General features: G+C 43.1%; 1 protein-coding gene across 1 annotated transcript in view; it reads left to right on the top strand.

Moving 5' to 3' along the window:
• Window positions 1-4,920: 4,920 nt before the first annotated feature.
• Window positions 4,921-15,989, top strand: part of STX12 (syntaxin 12) — a 28,158-nt gene continuing 17,089 nt past the window's right edge. The window contains exon 1 of the mRNA XM_080922019.1: window positions 4,921-5,112. Coding sequence (XP_080778145.1) covers window positions 5,016-5,112 — 97 coding nt within the window. The 5' untranslated portion in view covers window positions 4,921-5,015. The remainder of the gene's footprint in view (window positions 5,113-15,989) is intronic.

Genomic DNA, 15,989 nt, shown 5'->3' with positions numbered 1-15,989 from the left:
TGGGTGCTGGGAAGTTAACCTGGAGCCCTCAGGAAGAGCAGCCAGTGGTGTTAACCACGGAGCCATCTCTCCAGCCCCGGGAAAGTTGCTTTATCTGAATTCTTTACCTCTTGTTCTAGGATCTTGTCAGGAACTTGTGCTCTGCAGATCTCTGGTTCTGTCCTTATCCTCATTATTCTGAATCTTGTTCAGAATGCTCTCCATAGAGCTGAGGCTCCACAAGACTGATTCTCAACAAGTAGGTAACGTCTCGGATGAGGATATTGCAGGAGGACCTTGGGACATCTAGACCTATGTCAGCTGCTCCATCCCACTGTGAGACAAGGTCTAAGCTTGGAACCATATCCTAAATGTATTCATAAGATAAGTATTTATTGAATATTCAGTATTTGCAAGGGGCAGTTGTGTTTCTGTGAGAGATACACAGATGAAACCACTTTTAACTTTATATGGATGAGGGAAGCAGTAATTGTATTTTTAATTTCTGGGAGAAAATGACTTTCACCGAGTTTCACTTTAAATAGCATCAAATATTAAAAAAAAAAATTAAGTCTGTTTTACAGGTTTAAAAAAAAAAGTACAATTTAGGGCCCTAGGGAGATGACTCAGTGGTTAGACAACTTGCCTTGCAAGAGTGACGTAAGGAGGTTGGATTCTCAGAAATGTCCATCCACCTGTCATTCCAGCCTGTGACAGTAGAGACAGGATCCCCACAGGAAATTCTGGGCTTGACAACAAACTCTGCCTCAACGACTAAGGTAGAAGAGAGAGTAAGGGTGATTCCTGACATCAGTTTTTGACTTTCACACACAGGAATACACAGTGATGTGGAAAGTTAAGAGTTCTTTGGAGAGTCAGTTGTGCTGGATAGTGTTTCGCTGGAGCAAACATGTGAAGGGGTGTTTTCCTGAGGTGGACACATGTGAAAGACTAAGGCAGACTTGGGAAGGAACGTTCCACAGGAGAGTGTTCTGGTAAAGCAAACATCATGAAAAGACACATGATGGATTCCTTGCTAACAACATGCATGTACTGGTCCACCTTACATGCATAGTTGAGCTGCATTTGTTGGGACTCAGAGGACTCCAGCTGATTGGATGCTGAGGCAAGGCGTGTGGAGGACGCTTAATGTTCGGTGAGTATAAATAGGACTCCACCGAGTGATGGAGACGGATTGGCTTGCTGGTACGGCTAGCTGTGTAATGAGCTGTGGGTCTCGAAACTTCGATGATCTTCATGTCCCTCAGAGAGGCACAGCCGAGAGCTTCTCCTGGCACTCCTCCTGGTCCCTCCTGCTGACTGGAGCCAAAGCTGAGGCCTGGCTGACTCTGCTAGGTCACGCCACTGCTGCTGATTCCTGTTTGAACTGGACTGCTGGTGTATCCTTGAAGTGTTTGTGAATGGATCAAGCGGCTGCTGCCTGCCCCTGGTGGGTGGTAGGCTACAAGAGACGTTAAAGCGTTTAAGAACCATCATTAAAAATGAGATTTGAAAAAAATTAAAGTTATACACACGTGTACCCAGAGGAATAAACAAGTGCAACCACCAGGTGGCTGCTGGGATTTGAACTCAGGATTTCCAGAAGAGCAGTCAGTGCTCTCAACCAATGAGCCCTATCTTCAGCCCGAGGGAAGAATTTTTAAAGGGGGAAACTGCAAAGAGACCTTGAGCTTTCCCATAGGCAAGTCAGAAGCTGTTTTGCTCTGCCTAGATTAAGTAGTCAAGATGACCTGGATACCCGCATAAGCAGGTTACAAAAGACAGAAACAAAACAAAACAAACAAACAAATGAGCAAAACAGTCAAACTGTAACAAGTAAATACATGGTCATGGCTTTACTTTTCTGTGTGTGTGTGTGTGTGTGTGTGTGTGTGTGTGTGTGTGTGTGTTAGTTAGGGTTTCTATTGCTGCAAGGAAACACCATGACCAAAAACAAGTTGGAAGGAGTTTGTTTATACACCAAAGAAGTCAGGAAAAGAACTCAAATGGGGCAGAAACCTGGAGCTCATGCAGAGGCCGTGGAGGGTGGAGGAGTACTGCTTTTGGCTCGCTTTTCCATGACTTGCTCAGCCTGCCTTCTTATAGAACTGAGAACCATCAGCCTAGGGATGGCTCCACCCATTGTGGGCTGGGCCCTCTCCCACTGATCACTAATTGAGAAAAATGCCTTATGGCTGAATCTCATGGAGTCATTTCCCCACCAGAGGCTCCTTCCTCTCTGATGACTCTAGCTTGTGTCCAGCCAGCATAGTGGCTTATTGAGTCAGGGTCATTGGGAACTTATCTTCCAGAACTTGGAGTCATCGATAAATGGCTAGTGAGTACCAAGATGGAAGCCTAGTATAAAATAAAGGGGTTTTGGTTTTTTTTTTTTTTTTTTAGGAATTATTTATTTTGTGTATATGAGTACACTGCAGCTGCTGTCTTCAGAGACACACCAGAAGAGAGCACTGAATCCCATTACAGATGGTTGTGAGCCACCATGTGGTTGCTGGGAATTGAACTCAGGACCTCTGGAAGAGCAGTCAGTGCTCCTAACCACTGAGCCATCTCTCTAGCCCAAAATGGAGGGTTTTAAATTTTATTTATTTATTTATTTAGTCATCACACCAGCATTTGGGAGGCAGAGGCAGCTGGATCTCTGTGAGTTCCAGGCCAGCCAGGGCTACATAGTGAGACTCTGTCTTGAAAAACAATAACAACTACAAAAAAAATTTTTTTAAAAAGACTTAAAAGTACTATCCTACTGTATAATCAGCCTATTTGTGGAACCTACCCTTAAGAGACTAAAATATAAATTACAGAACACAAAAACCAACCTACCTTATTTGCCCTATATGTAGATTTTCCACATAATCCACTTTTACAGCCTAAATTAATACGTAGCTGCAATCCTACGTGCCCTCCCATGCTCTTGACATAGAGTGATTCATGTGTGTTGTGACAATCATCAGCTGAAAACAGAAGAGGCCAAAACCGGCCTTTGAAAGTGAGAATCACCATAAATTGTGGCAGAGGCATTTGGACAAAGTGTCTGTTATTCCTTCTCCCAGTCTTTTGGGACTGTTCAGAGAGACAGGGCAGCAGACCTTTGTGACAGACAATGGAAGACACAGGGAGGGTGAAGTTGAGGATTCAGCTTCAGCTGCTCATTCTTGGCTAAAGGACACAAAGAGGAAGTGTTTGATTTCTGTCCTTAATGTGACATCAGTATATTATTAGTGACTCAGAGTTTAGTAATGCATTCGAACTGACACATTTTAGGCCCTCATGTGAGGAATCTAATCTGTTAAAGCTGTGCAATAAAACTTAGGCGATATTAGGTTTGTGTGTGTGTGGTTGTTGTTGTATGTGAATGGTGCATGCACATATATATGCAAGTGCTTGAGCCTGTGTGTGCCCACTCAGACGATGGAGAATTTCTTCTTCTCTTTCTCTTTGCATTGCTGCATTGATACAGGCTCTCTCACTGATCTTTGGCTAAGCTGGCTGAGTAGTGAACTTTGGAGACCCACGTCTATCTGTTCCCTAATGTCTGTTTGCAGGCCAGTGCAATGATGTCCACCGGTTTTTTTTTTTTATATTTACTCATTTTATGTATGAGTGTTTTTTGCTTATATGTATGTATATGCACCACGTGTATGCTTGGTGCCTGAAGAGGCAGGAAAAGGAAAGCAGATCTTAGAGTTACAGTCGGTTGTGAACCAAACCTAAGTGTTCTGGGAACCAGTCAAACTCAGGTCATCTGCAAGGATCTCACTCTTTTTTTTAAAAAAAGATTTATCTATTTATTATATACAAGTACACTGTAGCTGTCTTCAGACACACCAGAAGAGGGCATCAGATCTCATTACAGATGGTTGTGAGCCACCATGTGGTTCCTGGGAATTGAACTCAGGACCTTGAAAGGGAAGTCAGTGCTCTTAACCAGTGAGCCATCTCTCTATCCCCAAGGCAGAGTTTCTCTGTCCTTGAAATATTGGGGTGTGAAGTGCTGTTCGAAGAATGTAAATATCATATTTGTGCCCTGGGGATCAGAGATAATTTTTTTCTTGCAACTTTCTCAATAACCTTTTAAATCAGAAAACCTCTTCTTCCCTCTCACACAACGGGAGTCAGGCAGTCATCTGCCATAGGAGGGGGGATTTGATGTAGGAGAGGTTGGAGAAGGCAGCCCAGTTTTCATAGGTGTGGTGCACATTTCAAATTGGTGGGCTGGCAATCAAATGCGATCTAGCTGGCAACAAATCTCATGACTGAATTCCGCAGGAAGGGAATGCTTTTTATTTGGTTGGTGTGTGTGTGTTTTCCGAGACAGGGTTTCTTTGTGCAATCTTGGCTGTCCTGGAACTCACCCTTTACTCCAGGCTGGCCTCAAAGGAAGGAAATGTTATTGACAATGATCCAGAATCCCTTAAGTGGGTAAGCACGGAGTACACCGCGCTGGCGGTTCCTTTCAGCAGTAACTTGTTCTTGTTAGAAATTCAGTTGAACAGTTTTCACCATCGAACTGTGTCGGGACAGCTACAGTTGTACTGGTCCAATCCCATGTTCCTGCATTCTCCTCCGTTTTGACATGGGTTGCAGGGTGGCTGAGCAGCAGGATGTGGGAGCGGCAGGATACTGACGAGAGTGTTGGCGGCAGGCAGTTCGTTGAGTGCGGAACGCGCCGTCTGTAGGCGGCTGGCTGAAGAAGTCAGGTTCTGCATTGGCTACACAGCTGGAGGACTCCGGTCTAGCGAGAACGTTCACTGTCAGCAGTTTGAAAACTCCCAAAAGACCTGCCTACCTCCACTTCCAGCAGTACCCACGCCCAGCGGGATGGGTCGCGGTTGCGCATACGCGCCGTAATGGGCGTGGTCACTGCGCGCGCAGTCCAGGGTCCCTTTCCCCGCCCTCTCTCTTCCCGGTTTTCCTCTCAGCTGCTGGGCCCGGTCAGTGGCAGCTTCCGGTAGGAGCGCCGTGAAGCGCGACCCCGGTGTCTGCTCACTGTCCTGTCCTACGATCCCTTAGACATGTATCGGAACCCCGGGCCGTCGGGGCCTCAGCCCCGGGACTTCAACAACATCATCCAGACATGCAGTGGCAACATCCAGCGGATCAGCCAAGCCAGTGAGCGAGGGGACCTAGCTGGGAGCGGGGGGTGCGGCCTGAGGGACAGGCCTGGGTGAAGCTGCCAAGACGCGGAGCCCGGTCAGGGCCTCATCTACAGTCACACCTGAGGCCGCCGCGAGCCTCCACTCCGGACGCGGCGAGCTGCCTTCCCCGGGTCGGTCAGGCTTTGGCCCTTTAGGTCCACACCCCTGTCTTCGGCTTTGTGAATTCACGGTGTTGGGGGTCAACAGAGCCGACAGCCCGAGAGTTGGAGGGAGTGTGTGTCTTCTCCAGGACTCTGCAGTCTTGACTTGGTGCAGTGGTCAGCCGAGTTTTTCCCGTCATCGTCGTCTCCCCACCCACCTTGTTTTCCTCGGTTAGGATCAGAGGTTGCTTACTGGTTGCGATTTTAGGTTCACATTCTGTTCAGCGGTTGGGTCCTCGGACATCAGCAACTTTCAATTAAGGGAAGTGGAGAATGAGTGCGTTTGGGTGACTTAATACACTGTGCTTCCTGTAATTAATCTGGAAATCAGTCAATGACTGGTATTTAAGGGATGGGAGGACTCCTGTTTTATGGTAGAGAATGCACTGGGAACATTGTAGTTTAGGTTGTTTTTTGTAGCAGAGGAGTTTTTCAAAAATTCAAGGATGAAGATTTCATTTTCTGCCTTTGTTGAGCCACTTTTGGCCACAACTACATACTAAGTAAGAGATGCAGAGTTGGTACAAGTCAGTTTGTAACTAACTGCTTTCCTTGAAACTCCCTTCTCATCATTGAAGTCTAAGGTTGTAGCTAGAGTCAAATACAGGCTGTTTTTGGGCATCAGAATCGGCCCAGAGCCTTGTAAACAGAACGACAGAAGCAGTTTTACTTTAAAAGTGGTGACAACCATCTGTGTTGTTTATTATTGTGTTTTTGTGAATTTACCTATACTCTGTTAATAGGTAGAGTCAGTTCTGACTTACAATTATAGCCTAAAATTTAAAGCATAAGCTATCTCTGTTCTGGAACTCACCCTGTAGACCAGGCTGGCTTCAAAATTAGAAATCCACCTGCCTCTGCCTCCCAAGTGCTGGGATTAGCGATGTGCACCACCACACCCAGCTTGTCACTTGGTTTTAAATCTAAATGTATACTGTAGAATTTGAGGGGTAGATGGTTTCAGGTGGGAAGGGTTAGGCCTGGGTATTTGGAGGTAGGAAGGATATTCAGCTTGTTAACCCAGATATTAAAAACACAATAATACTGCTGATGACTAGATAGTATGGTATTTTCTGTCCCAGTTTCCTTTTGTTAAGGAGCTGTAATACAGGTTAAATCAGAAAATTCTTATTCAAGGGGCTGGCAAGATGGCTCAGGTAAAGTGCTTTCTGTGTAGGCCTGACAACCTGATTTGAGCCCCAAAACCCAGATGAATGTGGAAGGAGCAAACTAACTCCACAGAGCTGTACTCTGCCCTGCACACACTCATTCATACGTGTTCCCTGGCACACACAATGTGTGTTTACATTAGTTTATGTGTATATTCCACATATCGTACACACAATAATAAAAAAAATTAAAGAAAATTTTGTATTAGGCATTGGTGGGGCATGCCTTTAATTCCAGCACTTGAGAGACAGAGGCAGGTAGATCTCCGAGTTTCAGAGGCTAGCCTAGTTTACAGAGTTCCAGGACAGCCAGGACTACACAGAGAGACCTTGCCTTGAACAACCAGAAAGGGGGAAGAAAGGAAGAAAAACGAAAGGAAGAAAGAAAGAAAAAATGTGTTTTTTCTTCTTAAAAAAGATTTATTTACTTTATGTATATAGTACACTGTAACTGTCTTCAGACACATCAGAAGAAGGCATCAGATTCCATTACAGATGGTTGTGAGCCACCATGTGATTGCTCGAAATAGAACTCAGGACCTCTGGAAGAGCAGTCAGTGCTCTTAACCAGTGAGCATCTCTCCAACTCAAAATTGTATTTTTTCAAGACTGAAGTTTTCTCATTGAGACTAACCTAATTTGAATGTCTATATATGGAATATTTCATATTTGAGTATTAAGTTTTATAGTAAGCAAGGAACTGATACAGATTCTTTTAACCACAAATCTGTGTTTACTTAAGTCAAAATTAGAATTAAGACTGAGCATAGTGGTACACAATAGCATTTGAGAGGCTGAAGCAGGAAGATTAGCATGATTTTGAGGCAAACCTAGATTACCTAGTGTGTTCAAGGCGATCCTGGGCCACGTCATGAGTCTCTTTTCAAAAGGAAAAAGGGAAGGAGGAACAGAGGAGTTTAAAAACCAAAGCCTAAGTATGATGAGTCAGGTCTGTAATCTTGGCTCTCAGGAGATCAAGGCAAGACAGTTTCTATGAGTTCAAAGTCAGTCTGAGCTATAGAGTGAATCTTAAAGCAAAACAACAAAACAAGGTGGTGGTGGGGAATAGGAGTCCTTGGTGATAGATACTGATTTAGCTGTTGATTAGGCATTGGACTCAAGGGGATTCTTAGAGTCAATAATTAATAATGTTACTAGCTATTGTTTAAGTACACAGTGTGCTAGGCTATATGAAAAGTACTTTACATGTAATATTTTAATTTGTAACAATCCTGTTGAGTAATTACAAATATTCCCAGTTTGAGTTAGAAAACAGATTGAGAAAAGTTAAAGAATTGCCTAGCTAGGGCTTAGAGATTAAGAGCACTGATTGTTCTTCCAGAGGTCCTGAGTTCAAATCCCAGCAACCACATGGTGGCTCACAACCATCTATAATGTTATCGGATGCCCTTTTCGGCTGTGTCTGAAGACAGTACATTCACACACACACACACACACACACACACACACACACACACACACAATTAAATTAAAAAAAGAAAGAATTATCTAGCTGAAAGTGTGTGTGTGTTTTTCCTCATAATATGCTCATCTTCCCTGCTAGATCGTTAGTTCGTTTAAGGTAGGAAACATGGTTCGTTCATCTTTATTTTTCTACTGTTTACCTCAGTCCCAAGCATCTGATGAGTTCTTTCATTCAGGATTCAACAAGCATTCTTTCGGCACTGAAGTTCACTGGTGATGAGCAGAGAACAGTTGCTGTGTGGCACTGTGTGGATGTTTGCATGCATTTACAATAATACCAAATAATAGGAGGTGGTGCAAAGGAAAGGGATCATGCCAAGTGCATCGAGGGAAGGGAGAAGGGATGCATTATCATTCCCTGGTGAGGAAAGCCTCTCTGAGGAGGTGACTTATTTTTTCCAAGACAGGGTTCTCTGTGTAGCCCTGGTTGTTCTGGAACTCACTCTGTAGACCAGGCTGTCCTCAAACTCAGAGATCCACCTCCCACTGCCTTCTGAATGTTGTTGGGATTAAAGGTCTGCACCACCACTGCCAGGGTAGGATGATGTTTGAATGAACAGATACCAGAAAGGAGGGAGCTTTGTGAGTGGTGGAGAAAGGCCCTGTGTGCTGAAGGCAAATGCAAGGACTTTTGCATGACAGAGAATAGCAAGGAGGCAGATGTGGCTGGATTAAAGGTAGGGAGCAAAGTAGGAAAAGATACCAGAGATGTAGCCGGAGGTGAGGACACATGAAGCTTACTAATTGTATTCAGTTAATTTGAGTGAATGTGGTCTCTCTGTCATTTTGTTTGTTTGGCTTGTTTCAGACTTGGTGTCTCTGTAGCCCTGGCTGTCCTGGAACTTGCTCTGTATATCAGGCTAGCTTCAGACTCCACCTCCTGAGTGCTTTTTTTTTTTTTTTTTTTTTTTTGAGACAGGCTATGTAGTCCTGGCTGGCCTGCACCTGGCTGTGGGCTGTGAGACCAGGCTGGTCTAGAACTCACAGAGACCCACCTGCCTTGCCTCCAGAGTGGTGGGACTAAAGGATTGTGCCACCACACCAGGCTCTACATTATTTGCTGAAAAACTAAGAAACCTTTGAGCTTTTAAGTGTTTGTGAACTAAGTTTGGATCTTCCCTTGGCTTCTTGCTAGTTTTGTAATGTTTCTGTGAATTTGCCTTTATCTCTCCTGTTTCCTTGTCTGTGGTCATACTTATTTCATAGGGTTCTGAGAACTAACTGAAATAATTTGTGTGAAGTGTTAAAACAGTGCCTGCTACAAAGTGGGCTCCTGTAATCCTCACCCTTGGAAAGTGGAGGCGGGAGGCCGAAGTTCAAGACCAGCCTCAGCTACATAGCAAGTTTGAGACCAGCTTGGCTATGGGAGACCCTGCCTTAAAAAGACAAACAGTGCCTGCCACTTACTGAGTGAATACATAAAACATGTTATCTGTCATTTGGTTCTTTTTTCTTAAGCATAACAAGACAATTTTTTTTCTCACAGTTTAATATCTACTTATTCTATATCCCTTAATCAAGCCAAGCTTTTTGACCTTGTCCCTAGAGCAGTACTAGTTTGGTGGGATGAAGAACCATTTGTGGTACATTTCTCTTTAGGTAGTGCCTGGCACCGCAGTGGGTGTGTTGGCATTCAGTATGTACTTAATTGATTTTTATCATTGCTAAGTACATTCTTCCTAGTCTTGAGTTTGATAATAATAGATGTCCTTAGTTGAGTGATTTATGTGGTAGATGGCATTCTAAACTTAGCCCATATCATCTCTTTTCATCCTTACATCAACCAAACGAAGTTTCCCTTGTTACTCCCATTTCTCAGGTGAGGGAACAGGACAGAAAACTGCCATCATTTACTCTAGATCACTCAGCTAGGAAGTGCTGGAACCAGGAGTCAAGCATAGGCAGTCATGTGGTCCTGCTTCTTCCACCCCTGTGACTCTGTCCCTTGAGACGCACAGTCAGTAGGATCAGCACGTGGAGTTCAAGGCCAGCCTGGGCTAAGTTGCAAGTCCTGGGATATTGTAGCCTACATAGATAGTTCCAGGATATTCGGGGCTACATATCTTTCAGAGTTCAGAGTCTGTGCTCTTAACAGCCACATGTGCTGCCTGCCACTCTTGTACAAAGTGGAAGATTACATCTGTAGTTGTTAGTACACAGGCTTACTGTTCTGTTTAGTGACTGGATTTTTGGTGTGTCTGTGTCTGTCTACAAGGTCTCATGTAGCCCAGTCTAGCCTTTAATTCCTGACTTTCTCGTCTCTGTCTCTCAAGTGTTGGGATTGTTGATATGTACTATCACTCCTGACAAACGGTTTTCCAGAAGTTAAATCCCAGCCTTCAAGAGGCTGAGGCAAGAGGATCAGGAGTTTGAGTCTAGCCCATCAGGAAATGGAAATTACTTTCTCAATTTATAGAGACCCTATCTTTATAATGGAGGTTGGGAATGTAGCTCAGTCTCAATAAATGTGTGATACATAAATACATATCTATGATGTGTATGGTAGATAGTTTTTACAATTTCTATGTAACATCATAGTATAAGCCTAATTTTGTGTGTAGAACATTGAATTGAATTCATTTTCATGATCAGTACTAAGACCTTGTTTGGTCTAGATAGTTTTTTAGGTTTGTGGATTTCCTTTATCTTATTTATTTATTTATTTATTTATTTATTTATTTATTTATAGTTCTTTTGTTTTTTGTTTTGGTTTTGTTTGAGACAGGTTTTCACTATGTATTCTTGATTGGCTGGAAACTCAAGAGTTTTGCCTGCCTCTGCCTTTTAATTGCTGTGATTAAAAAGGCATGTGCCACCACACATGGCCTTGTTTTATGTTTTAGTGCAAGTAATGCTTCTTACATTAAATATGTTTGCATATGAGTGTTTGCCTGTGTAATATGTATGCCTGGTACCTTATAGGTCAGAAGATGGGAGTCAGCTGGAACTGGAGTTACAGATGGTTGTGACTAGACATGTGTGTGCTAGGAACCAAATCCAGGTCCTCTGCAAGAACAGCATGTTTTTAGTGGATTGAATTAGAGCATTAGATTGTCTCAACGAGAATTTTTGTTATCCATCAGTGTGATAGAAAATTCAATGTGATTAAATAGGTTTGAACTGTAGTTCATGGGGACATTTGGATTTTGCCGATATCTGCTAAAAGTGGATAAGAAAGAAGTGTTTAAGGTAGAATTATTCTTGGTGTTGATGTTAGCAATAATGTATAATAACTGATTTACTTCATATTTTTTTAAAAAGAGTTTTAGCCAGGACACACTTTTAAAAATGGGAGGGCAAATGAAAAGTTTAAACCAAATGTAAAGTTTCTAATATTAGGTAGCATTTTATAGGAGGTACTCAATTGTCTTTATGTAAGATATTTTTAATTTTTTATTTTATGTGTATAAGCATTTGCCTGTATGTATATATACCGTACCTGAAGAGACCAAAGAATGTAGTGTGTTGGATCCCCCTAGAACTAGAGTTTTAAGACAGTTGTGAATTGTCATGGAGGTGTTGGGAATTGAACCTGAGTCCTCTGAAGAGCAGCAAATGCTATACTTTACTGAGCCATCTCTCCAGTCCATATCCAGAGTATTTTACCAAGGGTGGAGATATAGTTCAGTGGTAGAGCATATGCCTAGCATGTGTGAGATCCTTGGTTCACTCCCCAGATGTTCTACACATGCAAAATCATATTACAAAATGTATGTGTGGACCTACTTCTTGTGCTGGGGATTGAGCCCAGGACTTTACATATATGGTAGGCAAGCATCTACCACTAAACCATATCCCTAACAGTAACCTGTCAATCAAAAGGGCTGAAGAGATAGCTCATTTGAGGATCTGAGTTTGGTCTTCAGAACCCAGATGTGGTACTTGAAATGCCAGGGAGACTGAGACAATTGAATCCTTGGAGATCAAAGGCAAGCCAAGGTGTATGGTACTTAAGGGATGACACCCAGGGTTGTCAACTGGGCCACACACTCCTATTCCATTCTCACCCCCAAAATAAAACTTTCATTTGCTAGAGTTCTTAGAAAAGGAGTGTTCAGGTTTATAGACTTGGCTCAGGGGTTAAAAGGATCTAGGTTTAATTTCCAGAACTCAGATGGTGGCTCACAACCACCTGTGACTCTAGTTCCAAGAGACTGATGTGTTCCTCTGGTCTCCTCAGGCACTAAGCACACATCTTCCAAATGAATAATTTTGATATTTTAAGCACATTCAAGTGAAAATAAATGTCTGTGTAAATGTTTCTGTTTTGTGCTTTAATTTTGGGAAGGTTGCAGCTCTTGGGTGTAAGAGACCCACGCCAATGGTCTCTAGTCATTAGTCACAGTTCCTCATGCAGTGCTTACAGAAAGCAGTGTGCAAGCCTTAGTGTCAAGTAAGTGAAAGACCCTGTCATCCTTTTGCATTGGATTTTAGGGCATCTGATGAATCTGGATGGAAACTTAATAGGAAGATATTTCAGTGTTCAGAAATATAGAGTCAACGAAGGCTACATTCATTCTGGTGCTTAGTAAGCAAATGGCTCCACAAAGTCCTCAACCTGACTTCCCCGAACTCCTTAACTAGGAATTCCATGATATTTCAACAAAGGAAACCAGATAGATTGGGGGTGGGGGGCAGTTCTATGTCACTTGTAAGTACACAAAAACCAACTGATTATTGACTGTTTCTATTTCTCAGATCTCGACAGCTTCCTAGAATATTTAATGCTTTGATGGTAATGAATAGCTAGCTACATACCTTGATACACCTTTAGATATTCTCAGTTTACCCTTTTCCCCTTCGCATAAAACAGTTTCTCTGTGTAGCCCTGGCTGACCTGGAACTCACTCTGTAGACCAGACTGGCCTCAAACTCAGAGACCCACCTGCCTCTGCCTCCCTAGTGCTGGGATCAAGGTGTGTGCCACCATGGCCTGGCACCAGCTTACTTTCAGAACAGTTTCATTCCGTAGTCCAGGTTGGCCTTGAGGTTCAGATCTCCCCCATCCTCCTGAGTGCTGGCTGGCATGTGTATGCTGCTGTACATGGCTGCCTGTCTTTTTATTCATTTAGCTTTATTTATATGGTCTTTTGAGACATTCTTGTTTGTGTAGCCATGGCTGTCTTGGAACTCACTATGTAGACTACTCTGGCCTTCAACACACAAAGATTGGCCTGCCTTTGTCTCCAAGTGTTGGTATTAAGGAAGGCATGTGTCTCTACGCCCAGTTTACACCTTGCATTTATTTATAAGATTAAGAAAGTCACACTGAGACTATCTCTGAGGCACACATTCGGGTTACAGAGAAACTCCGTGATTACCCACCATGCTTCTGGGACTGGGGTGTTTGATTGTAATTGACTTTGGGACTCAGCAGTGTGGGAGGACTTGGATATCATTTAGTATTCAGCAGTAGCAATGTTTAATGAAAGGGCTGGGGATGTAACTCCGCTGACTCAGTACCTGCCGAACACACACAAATCCTTAGGTTTACTCTCTAGTACCACAAAAGTTGAGTGTGATAACCCATGCCTGAGATCACCCTAGTGTTCCAGAAGTAGAGGCAAGAAGATCAGAAATTCAAAGCCATCCTCAGTTATATAGGGAGACTGATCTTGGCTAAGTGGAACCCTGTCTCAGTAACTACAAGATTTAATTGGAAACATTGAAAACTCCACACATGTAGTAAGCCTTCAATAAACAGTTAAATCTGGATATAATCACCAAGTTCCGTACATGTGTTAATGGTTAAGTATGGCTAAGATGTTAAGTCTTTTTATTTCTAATTTACCTTGACTCACATCTTTTGCATTAACATGAATGCTGAGCTGGAGAGATGGCTCAGCGGTTAAGAGTCTTCCAGAGGTCCTGAGTTCAATTCCCAGCAACCACATAGTAGCTCACAACCATTTTAATGGGATCCAAGGTCCTCTTCTGGTGTGTCTAAAGACAGCTACAGTGTATTCATCATATATAAAATGAGATCTTTAAATAAATAAAAAAATGAATGCCATAAAGTTGAAGGGAAGAGGCTGACTCAGTCAGAATCCTGGCACCCACTGAGTGCCTGGCACTCTGCTGGACTCGAGTGAGTACAGAGGCATATATATTCCCAGAAATGAGAGGGTGCTGGGGAAAGGAGCAGGTTTGAATCAGGCTATCAGTCTATCTGGAGTTAGGTTAAGGTAGTGTCAGATAAACAGGGTGGGGCAAAGTGGAACCCTGGGAAATCAGACCAGCCCTGTGTGACTGCATTCTATTTCCTTTAAGACTTGGCTCTTGGAGAGCAACACTATGTGACTCAAAGCATCTACTTTTGGAACCAGCCCTGAGTTTGAATTCTAGTTATGGCATAACTCATCCGTGCCTTGCCATTTAATTAAAACCTCATTATAATTGCACAAGGTCCTCTATAACCTGACTTCCCACTACCTCTTTGGCCAGTACTTATCTTTTGCTCACTCAGCTCTAGCACCCTGGCCGTAACACACTATTGGAGCTCCTTTTGAGGACTTTGCCCTAGTTAATCACTCTCTTTGCCAGGACTACCCCCTCCCCATAAGTGCATTGCTCTGCCCTGTGTTTTCTTTAGGTCTGTGCTTGTTTATCTGGCCACTCATGTGAGTGAGTACCCTCTGCCTGCTCCTTCACCTGCACTTTAGTTTATTTCCTTTGATAGGATTGTTATCGCCTGATGTGTTTTTATTATCCACCCTTGAGAATGTAAACTTCCTGAAGCAAGTGCCAGCTAATATATAGGACAACTTGGAGTAAGCACTGTTCTCTGAATGAACAAGTCAGGCCTGTCACTCTTGAGCTGCTTTTGCTCACATGAAGCAGGGGCATGCTGATGCTTTATAGCATTGGTTAAGGTCAAACAGGAGCATGCCAAGTAACTAGCCCAGTGTCTGCAAAATAAAAGCCCAGTGTTCATGTCTGCTCCTCCTCTCTTTTTGAAACAGAGTTTCATGTGACTGAGGATGGAAGTTGTTTCCTTCTCCTATGTGGGTTTGTTTCTGGGTTCAAACTCAGATGTCAGACTTTACAGCAGATATCTTTATCCACTAAGCTGTCCAACTAGACCCAGAACGATAGATTTTTAAACTTCAAACTTGTAGTAAGTGGACATCCATTTTGCTTAGCTCTGGAAGCACTGCATGTCTATTACCTGTAGACAACAGCACTGGCTTCTTCACTTGCTTAACTAAGCCTGTTCTTCTGTAGTCTGATAGCATAGATGACGCTTTGACATTAATCCAGAGGGAACAGGAAAGGTGCTTGCTCACTGAGGAGCTACCTTTGTTTGTGCTATGTTATCTGTAGAAATTCTGTTGCAGCTTGAAAATATTTCATTTGTTTTCACCCTCCTCCACAAGATAAGTGAGAGTAGAGAAGGAACCAAAGGCTGTGCTCCATCAGCTAAAAACCAGCCTGGCAGTGGTGGCGTAGGCCTTTAATCCCAGTACTAGGGAGGCAGGATCTGTGTGTTCAAGGCCAGCCTGGTCTACCACGTAAGTCCTAGAACAGCCAGGGCTACACAGAGAAAAACTAAAACTAAAACAATAAATAAAATTAGTTGTAAACACTACTTCATGTGGACAAACTAAGAATAGTCTATTAATGAGTTCTGTTCTTTAGGTATCATGAGTTTGCTTGTGTGAGGTCCTGGGTTCAATTCATAAGGAGACAAGACAGACAGACACAGGCACACACACACATACATATGCATAATATACAACTATATCCACCAACTTGGTAAATCTTCCCCCCACCTTTTATGACAACCTAGGAAAGAAAATAGGAAGCAAGGCAAGAGGAAATCAAGGGTTAGGGTTAGGGTTAGGGGTCTCTGTGTTGCAGAAACTAGTGCAGAACAAGTTTTATCACAGGGATAGGAAGGTTCCAGGCAGAGCACTATTAACAAGTTCCCTACTGAGAGGCCTAGACCCCTATGGGCAAGGGGTTAAATGTCAAGGATTTGAACATGAGCATTCCCAGGTGACCAGATAGCTAGGGAAAAGAAAGAGCTGAATAAA

Source organism: Micromys minutus (genome assembly GCF_963924665.1).
Source record: "Micromys minutus genome assembly, chromosome: 9".
Classification (NCBI taxonomy): Eukaryota; Metazoa; Chordata; class Mammalia; order Rodentia; family Muridae; genus Micromys; species Micromys minutus.
This window is presented reverse-complemented; position numbering and strand designations above follow the sequence as displayed.